General features: G+C 47.1%; 1 protein-coding gene across 1 annotated transcript in view; it reads right to left on the reverse strand.

The window, feature by feature from the left end:
- The window catches only part of SLC25A43 (solute carrier family 25, member 43), a 40,691-nt gene extending 31,543 nt beyond the window's left edge, over window positions 1-9,148 (reverse strand). The window contains exons 1-2 of the mRNA XM_012653533.1: window positions 8,775-9,148; window positions 2,616-2,857 (exon numbers count right to left, since the gene is read on the reverse strand). Coding sequence (XP_012508987.1) covers window positions 2,616-2,857; window positions 8,775-9,049 — 517 coding nt within the window. The 5' untranslated portion in view covers window positions 9,050-9,148. The remainder of the gene's footprint in view (window positions 1-2,615; window positions 2,858-8,774) is intronic.
- Between the last annotated feature and the right edge of the window lie 660 nt (window positions 9,149-9,808).

The following is a 9,808-nucleotide window of genomic DNA, read 5'->3' on the forward strand; positions in this document are numbered from 1 at the left end:
GTGGTGAGGGAAGTCACCTGACTTCACCTTGTGGAATGATGTGGTCATATCAGGGCCCAGTGGGCATCCTACACTGTGTGGCATCCTCACTTTTCTAGGAACTAAGATGGTGGGCAAGTGATACAGTAGGTGGCACTTTCACAAACTTCCAGAAACTTTGGGAGCCACCTTCAGTTTACAGAGGGACTAAATTTCTTCCTCAAAATGAGATTTAAAAGAGGAAATAACACAAGTAGGGTTGCTTATCTTTAGAAAAATGTAATATTTATTTAATAAACATATTAAAAATGACTCACCAACCTCCCAATTTCCTTCATTCAGGAAACATCTGGGGAGCTTAGGCTAAGTGCCGAGCCCTATGCCAGGTGCTGGGAATACACAGAGAAGCAGGCTAATTCCTGGAGATGCTCACATCTGGGGGAGGAGACAGCCAGGGAAAGCTAAGGATAGCACTCCTGATACGTGCCATAACAGTGGGCTATACAAAATGCCTTAGGTGCACAAGGATCAGAGGGATTAATTTTGCCTGAGGGAATCAGGAAGGACTTGACAGAGGAGAGAACTTTTGAACTGGGTTTTGAGGAATGAGTAGGAGTTTATCAGACACTGAGAGAGTGGAAAGGCAGTCCAGGCAGAGGGAACAGAATGTACAAAGGAAGTGGTATTCCCAGGAAACACAAATTTTTCTGTGTGGCTGGAGCATGAGTGAAGGTAGAGTCATGGCACGAGATGAGGTAGGACAGACTGATAGGGACCGGGTCTGAAGGAGCTGGAATGTTATAAGGAATTTGGATTTTCCCCTGTAGCTCAGGAGTCACAGCAAGCTTTTAAGGAGGGTAGCAAAATGAAGGTGGTGAAACAATCGAATTGCATGTGGAGAGATCACCTCAGCCTGGCAGCAGTGCGCAGGGCAGACCAGGGCAGGAGTGACCCAAGACTGGGAGCAGGTAGGAACTGAGTCTGCGGGAAAGATGATGAGGCACATGAGCTAGGCCTGAGAGGGAAAAGAGGCCAAACTGGCAGGACTCCCACTGAAGTGGGAATGGGGTTAGTCGAAGAGTTGAAGTGATTCCTAGTTTTTTTCTGGCTTGGGCCACTGGGTGAAAGGAAGGCGGTCTCATTTGTTAGGGGACACAGGAGGAAGAGCTGATTTGAGATTAATGAGGACACTGAGGTTAGTCTTGAATTTGATGCACCTAGGGAGCATCGGGGTGAAGGTGTCCAACAGCAGGTACTCATACTGCCATCGGGAATTGGTATAAGCCAGTGGCTAGGAGAGCGCTCTGGAATTACATTGCTAGGTTCTTCCATTTTCTATCTATGTGAACTTGGGCAAGTCACTTAGCTTCCCTACGCATCTATTTCTTCATCTGTAAAATGAAGCTTGAATGAGAAACTGCACACAAAGCAGTTAGCATAGTACCTGGCACACAGTAAGCACTCTCCCCAAATGTTACTCATTGTTATCAAAGAGGTAGAGATTGGGGGTCACAGAGTATATAATTTCCCCTGTTTATTCTGGAACCAATCTCAGATATGATTCAATCCATAAACAATTTAGCATCTTTCTCTAAAAGACAGGCATTCTTTCTTTTCTTTATTTTTTTTTTTCTTTAGACAGGGTCTCACTTTGTTGCCCAGGCTGGAGTGCCATGGTGTGATCATAGCTCACTATAGCCTTGAACTCCTGGGCTCAGACGATCCTCCTGCCTCAGCCTCTGAGTAGCTGGGACTACAGGTGCAAGCTACCATGCCCAGCTAATTTAAAAAATTTCTTTGTAGAGACGGGTCTCACTGTGTTGCCCAGGCTGGTCTTGAACTCCTAGGCTCAAGTGATCCTTCTGTCTCAGGATTACAGATGCGAACTATTGTGCCCAGCTTACAGAGTATGTTGATATTTGTTTAAGCCACTAGCATAGATGAGGCTACCTAGGGAGGGTATGGAGGGTGAGAAGCAAGCTAAAGTGGAAGGTAAAAAGAAAGCCCAGGAGGAGTCTGGAGTTCGGGGGAGAAATATGTGGGGGCTGGCACTGTCAGATGACAGGGTAAGGTAAGTCAGGTAAGAAAGAGCTGCCAGAGAGACAATGGGAAGACACCCAGGACTTGGTGGGGTCCTATTAATAGAAGTCCAGTTTCCAGAGGAAGGGTGATCAATCTTATCACATGCTGCAACAAAGGTCAGATAAAGGGCGAAAGTCTACTGAATTTGGCAATTGGGCCTGTATGTGTGTAGTTCCGGCAAAGGTTACAAGGACCACAGAAGATACAGTTGCTACCCTAGCTGTGGTCCTCATAACGTGTATGTATGCACATTAAAGATTCCTTCCACATTAGGTGGGGAGAGGTTAGGATTACATTCCTCCTGGTTGGCTGAGCCACCTCCACTTTCTGTCCTACTCCCCCCTCCCCCTCCCCAGGTTGTGACTGGCCAAAGTTTAGGAGTGGGGTGTATGGGGCTATGGAATAGAATGAAACTAACTGGCTTTATATGGGTCAAATCCATACAACCTTGACATCAGTAAAAATGATTTAAAGGGTCACAAAGGTATATAATACATTCTTACATATCAAAGAACACAGCCTTTTCTTGGACAAGGTGAAAAGTTTCATCTTACCTAAAACAGTGAGGGAAACCCCTCGATAAAGGGCCAGGAACCCTTCCTGTTGATAAATAGTGGAAAAAGCATGGAGAAGCCCCCTGTAAGATGGTTCCAGCATGTTCTGTACAATCAATCGGGTTTTGATGAGGTCTGTAGGATACGTCACGATGGTGGAGACCATGCCTGAGAGACTCCCAGCCATGATGGAGCGCCACTGGGAAATATGGCCCAGGTCATCCGTGAACAGCACAACAAACCTGGGAGAAAATAAGGGAAAAGCCCAAAGGAATCAGCGATGGATTGTGCTAGAGTGCTTTATATTACTTCTTGCAGTATTTTCCAGCATTTGGAAGTGCTTTACAAAGCAAAAAGTTACTGTAGTACTGTATTAGCATTAATGAATAACACATTTAAGTTCTATATTTATAAAATGCTAGTTAGCTGTTAGGAAGAGATGCCCAACCTTCTTTTTTATATCTACCCTAAGTCCTTCCCACTTCACATTAAGCATTTTCCCCTTTTATCTGCATAACTGTCAACCCTGGCTCACCTATGGGATGTAAAGGCACAGAAGGACTTGGTAAATACCAAACTAGAATGTACTCGTTTGCTTCTGTTGAAACCTAAAAGGAATGAAATTTCTTGAAATGATGACTTTGAGCATCGCAGTAATTGAATTTAAAAAATATATTAGTGAATAATTATGAGAGACTGCTTTGCCTTACTAGTTATCAGAGAAATGACAAATACAAACAATAACAAGATAACATTTCTCACCCAGCAGATTGGCAAAGATTAAAAAGTCTGATAATATCAAGTGATGTTGAGGACATGTGGAAACAGGAACTGTCACCCACCACTGGGAGAAGTGTATATTGCTGTGGCCACTTCGTAGTATCTAGAAATGGAAAAACACCTACTTTTACCCCAGCAATTCGATTTCTAGGTGTACCCTGTAGAGAAACTCTTGCATGTGTACATATGAGGACACATACAGCGTTGTTTGTAAGTGTGAAAACTCAAACAACCTAAATTTTCATTGGTAGGGGAATGGATAAATCATGGTATCGTCTTACAATGGATAATATTTAAAATAAATACTCAATGAATGAGCTTAGAACTATGTCTCCACAGGGATAAATCAGAAAAGCATAATATTGAATGAAAAAAGTAAGCTACAGGCCGAGCGCGGTGGCTCACGCCTGTAATCCTAGCACTCTGGGAGGCCGAGGCGGGCGGATTGTTTGAGCTCAGGGGTTCGAGACCAGCCTGAGCAAGAGTGAGACCCCGTCTCTACTAACAATAGAAATAAATTAGCTGGACAACTAAAAATATATAGAAAAAATTAGCCGGGCATGGTGGCGCATGCCTGTAGTCCCAGCTACTCGGGAGGCTGAGGCAGAAGGATTGCTTGAGCCCAGGAGTTTGAGGTTGCTGTGAGCTAGGCTGATGCCACGGCACTCTAGCCCAGGCAACACAGTGAGACTCTGTCTCAAAAAAAAAAAAAAAAAAAGTAAGCTGCAGAGTGATCTCTAGTGTATAAAAACCATCTATTTAATTTAGAAACACACCCCATAACACAACACTTTATATTTTCCATGGCTAGGTATGGATCCATACGCAGAAGTATAAAAACAGACCTCTGGGAAAGTGGAGGGCGGATGGGACTGGGAATAAGAATAAAGAGGACTTCAGCTTTATCTATAATACTTTATTTCTTGAAGTATCTTTTATGCTACCTTTTATGCTGTTAAATTGTGGATGGTGGGTATAGGAGTGTTTGCCGGACTATCCTTTGTATTTCTCTGTAGTTTTACAATTTCGCATACACAAATGGCTTTAGATGGACCTTTGCAAAAGCAAAATAGAAAGGTACTCTGTTACAATCCCTCTTTTTGGAAGCTGGGCATTGCTGGTCCCAAGGGCCTACTTCAGCAGAAATCGTTACAAGGGGACTTTTACACGGCGGCGCACATTCCCTGGCCAGGAAGCATAGGAATTGTATTCCTTCTTGCTGATGAGGACAAAATCCAAAAGGGCTTGAAAACCAGAAAAAACAGTAGTATTTTCTGCCTGAGAGTGGGGATAGGGGGAGAGGGAGAGGGATAGAGAAAGGTAAATAAAGAGAGCTAGGCTAAAATAAAAGCATTTCATCTTTTTAAGAATGAGAGCATCCCCAGTTCTCTGGCTTTCAAATCTCCAGTGAAGAGGGCATTTCCTTTTCCTTCACTCGTCAGAAGGCAAGGGCCCTCCGCATGAGGAATAAGTGGGCATTCAGCTGAAACCATTTAAAGGGTTCTAGGCCAGCTCTTCTGCTCCCAAGTAAACACTCATTGATTAAAAAAAAATCTGCAGTAGTCTTCACTTCCTTTTGTCAGCCTATCTTAACTGCGTCAACTGAAACAGTCATTGGAGTTAAACAGCTACTTTTAAAGATGCAGGTAAGTAAAGCTGGCATTCACCAATGGCCCATTTGCCTCAGTTTTACTGTCTTGCACACTTCCTTGTTCCTCCCTTCTCTCTCCCCTGGCCAGTCAGGTCGGCGGGGAACCTTAGGAGGGGAAGTGGAAATGCTTGACTGGAGGGGTGGTCTGCAGCAAGCTGGAACAACCTAGACCAACCTAGAAGGTGGAGTTTGAAATGCCGAAAGAAACACCACTTATTCTTATTGCCCCACCCTTATTTTCCATCCCACTTGACCACTTCTAGGGCATAGCTAATTCATTACCGATTTACTGAACATCTACAATGTGCCATACCTTGTGGTAGTCCTCAGCATAGAGCATGAGAGAGAGAGTTCAATAGTCCTGATAAGGAAATGACTGAGAGGGGCAACTGGAGAGGAAATAGGCCCTTAGTTCACTAAATAACTTGATGAACCAGGAAGAGGAACCTTATCTTACAGCAGTTTGTTTTATAAAGTAGGGTCTTACTATCAAATACACAACATTAAAAAGAACCAAAGGAAATCCTTTTTTTCTCAGGCTTCTACCATCTGATACAGAGACAAGGACCACCAATTATTCCCCTTAGAATCACAGAGTCAAGGCAGGCAACCCTGATAGGCCACCAATGACGTCATCCTGGTCCCTACATCTCAAACTCTTGTCTGATTGGCTGGGGCAGCAGTGTTCTCGTTTCTGCTCTTCCTCCCACCCCCGCAAATACATGCACAGAAGCTTTTGCCAGGGAGACTGGATAAGCTGGTGAATTGCATTAACCCCTTCTTTTCAGCCAGCACAGATATTACACATACCCTGGATATACGTAATTAGAATTGCCAACGCTTCCACCTAACACAGGTTAGCAGCCAATGCAGCCAAGCACCAGCCCATGAAGTGCGTATACAATAAGAAAATGGTGTTGGTTATGAACAATTTCAGAGCTGCAGGGACCCAAACCAGTGTTTATACAGATGACAAGCAGTTGCAGAGTAAAGTTTTGGGGGGAGGGTGTCTTCTACTTGATGCATTTGAAAGTCATCTACTGTGTTCGCTATTATTTATTATGAGAACTTAGCTCCAAATAAACTCTACTGAGTGGACTCTTCTGATCATAAATCCACATAAGCAGATATTTCTGCTGTGCAATAGTGGACAGAGCCCTGGACTAAGGAGCCAGAAGACCTGGCTTCAAGTTCCAACTCTGCCATTAATTGAGTTTGTGGGCAAATCATTTAACCACTCAATTACCTCAACATTCTGGATTTTTATGCTTTGTTCAAACCCCTGATCATAGGCTGTATACCATTGCACCCAACCAATTGTTTTGCAAATTCATGGTCAGGAAAGAGTAGAAATGAATCAGTATAACGATGAAGCAAGAGCATCATGTTTATGTAGGAGGGATGGCATCGTGATTAATCAACCACTTTGCTTTCTAACTATGCCTTGTTAGTCACTGAAATACTTTCTTTTAGTTTCCAGAAAGAAAATAATGTTGCAGGAAAAAAAAAATTAGCAAACCCAGCTCAGGTAAGTCTCTGTGCTTTCTCTCCCACACATCCCTTCTCTCTTTCCACTGTCACCAGCCTATTTCAGGTGTCCTCAGCTGCCATGTGGACTAGTGCAACAGGTTCCTAACTGGTCCTGTCGCTACCAGTCTTCCTCTTCTCTAGTTGTCCTACCCTGCCACTGTGTAATCATTCCTGTTGAATTGCTTTAATCACAGCACCCCCACCCCCTCAAAAAAACTTCCCACAACTCCCCTAGCATACCAAGCAAAGTCCGAACTCCTTAATCCAGCCCTCCAAGATTTCATTCCAACCTGGTTTTCGGGCCAAATTTCCAGTCATGCTGCTTGCCTTCCCACCTCCTGCATTATCTTTCTCCCCATCTTTGCCCAGTAAACTCCTACTCATTCTCCCAAGGCTGAACTCAAATGTTTTCTCCTCTGTGAAGTCTTCATACCTTCTCCTCCTCATCCCTCATCAGAAGTGTAAATTTCTAGAGCACTTTATCCACGGCAATCGCATGCTACCTCGTGTGTTATGAACACACTAGTCTTATTCTTCTACTATTCTGTAAGCTCCTGGGGCATAGGGACTGTGCCCTTTTCATCCTTGTATCATCTCTAGTATCATGCACACAGTGGGGACTTAACGTAGCCTAACTAAATTAATGTCAAATGAATGCAGAGAGAAAGATAGCATGATGTGACAGAGTATGAGATTTGGAGTCAAAAGGCCAGGTGGTAGAGCTCAGCTCTGTCACTGATGAGTGGTGTGACCAGTCTGGGCCTAATTCTGCATCTGTAAAATAAGCATTTCCTGCTCTATGGATCTTGAACAGTGCAGGAGGCAGGAGTTGTAAAAATCTAATGATGCCTGTGTACTAGGTGGTTAGCAGAAAAGCCATGATACTTAAACCAGCCTTCGAAGTTCTGCCGCCACCCCTCTGTACACATTCTATCCTATCCAGAGGAAGATCTGCATACCACTTTGTGGAGAAGAGGATGAAACAGGGAAACTGAGTCATAAAAACTTAGAGGAGAACTGTTTACAGACTGCGGGCCAAATGTTGCTGAGGGCAAGGAGGCTGGGGAGGGAAGAGAGGTGCATGAATGACCCTACCCAAGAGTCTCTCCACAGAGGAAGAGAAGGGAACTCTATTCCCAAGCAGAGGCCAAATGAGTGCTGGTCTGGAGGATTCAGGGATAAGAATGATTCCATTCTGCTTGTCAGCTGCCAGGTAAGCCTTCCAGCTCTGTCTTCCAAGTGGCAGTGTCAAGACAAAATCCTTTGTTAGCCACGGAGGCTGAACGATGTGGTCAAGACTGGCTCTCCCCTGAGAGTGGGCTGTTTGTCTAATTCAGAACCAAGGCCGGTCCTCAGAGATGGCACTGTGCCCACCAAATGAGGAATACAAGGACCATCCCCCCCAAATATAGAAACATCTCCTCTTCCTGAAATGTCATCACTACCATTTCGTTCTTTTAGGCTTGGTTTCCAGTTCAAATGCAAATATCTCTGAGCAAGGGGGAAGCCTTAAGACTGTATTTACATCTTTAGATCTTTTCCTAAGGAGCAGTTATTGATATGAGAGAAGGCGGGGAAAGCCCAAAGAATGAGGCCAGTGAGCAGGGAGCCAGCTTGGGAAGGGGAAGCTCAGTTAAACCCTAAAGTCAAGCTTCATTTAGGCTGGGGGGAACGGGTGGGTAGAAATCTGCAGCTTTTTGGTGTTAATGGATCGGGCCTTCTCCCCTTACCAAGCCCTTTCTGGGGCTTTGGTCACACTCACACACACACTCTTCCTTCGAAAGGGTCTCTCTCCTCCTAAGCCAGCCAAAACAAGTTTCCAAGTTGGTGGACAGCAGGGAATGGTCAGGATTCATCTCTCTGGAGATCTCTTTATTCCTTTCCCCCAAACCTCCTTTCACTCCATTCCACCTCCTCGCCCCATCCAGCCCTGAAAGCTTCTCTGGGCCAGAGTCAGGGCCAGAGCTGGGAAACTGCATCTTGCAGGGCAGGAGTCCCAAGAGAACGTGAAAAACCTGGGGACTGCGTGTGGCCTTCTGGCCCAGCCGCTCCAAGGGGTTCCCACGTGACCCGGAAGGGGGCTGTCCCCTCTCGGGGCCCGACTCCCGGCGGGAGGGCGGCGTCGGGCCGCGGACACCCCCCCCACCCCCGTCGGCCTCCCGGCTCCCTGGCCCCGGCCGCGCTGGCCAGGCTCTTACTTGCGGTAGGCGGCGAGCTGCACGGCGCTGCAGGGGAAGAGGCGCAGGCACGCCACCGCGTTCCCCTTCCACAGGGCCCGGGGCCCCTCGGCCCGCCACACCCGGCGCCCGGTGGCCCACGGCCCCCGGGCGTGGCCTCGCACGACGCCCACCTGGGCCAGCACGGTGGCGAGCTCCAGGGGCGCGGTGAGGCTGAGGCTGAGCGCCCCCGCCAGCCCGGCGCACAGCAGCCGCTGCCAGCCGGTCAGCCGGCCGTCCCGCCGCCACGTCGCCATCGAGCCGCGGCCCCGGCCCGGGAGACGGCCTGGCTCGGGCCCGGGGCGCTCAGGCCGCCGGCGGAGGGGGCGGGCTAGGCCCCGCCCGGCGTGGGGCGGACCCGCCGGAGGGACGGGAAGCCGGGTCCACGCCCGAGCGCGGCCGAGGCAGGCCCGGGCTCTCAGGCCTCGCGGACTGAATGTGGGCGCTTTTTAGTGCGCAGGACTCGGGTAGCGATTTTCACGTGAGAAATAGTCACGCTGTTCCCTCAAGGTCTAGCCAGCTAGACATCCTTTTTTTCAAAATGTTCAGCGCTACCCCTGCCTCTCGTCTTGTTTGCCCCTTTTCTCCCTTTTCACAGTCCGCCTCGCTCTCTTCCTCCCCTAGCTCTTTCCTCCTCCTCCTCCTCCTCCTCCTCTTCTCTCCAACCTCTTTTTTTCTGCTCAAAGAAAAACCCTTGAAGGTTTCACAGAGCAGAAAGGAAAACCCATCAACAACCACAGCTGCTACCCCTCAGACACTTGTCAAAGTATCGGGCTTTACATACATTATCTCATTGAATCCTCAAAACAGCCCTCAGTAGCTCTGTCCTCATTTGGAGAGGCTGTAGCCGTGGGGGTTAGAGCTTGGGCTCTGGAACCTGTGTTAGAATGTGGGCTCTGCACCTTACCAGCTGTGTGACCTTCGGGAAGTCACTCAACCTCTCTGTGCCTGAGTTGCTTTATCTATAAAATGGAGATTATCATTTCTTTCTCCTAGGGGTTGTTGTAAGGATTAAA

This window comes from Propithecus coquereli, unplaced genomic scaffold (assembly GCF_000956105.1).
Source record: "Propithecus coquereli isolate 6110/MARCELLA unplaced genomic scaffold, Pcoq_1.0 Scaffold422, whole genome shotgun sequence".
Taxonomy (NCBI): Eukaryota; Metazoa; Chordata; class Mammalia; order Primates; family Indriidae; genus Propithecus; species Propithecus coquereli.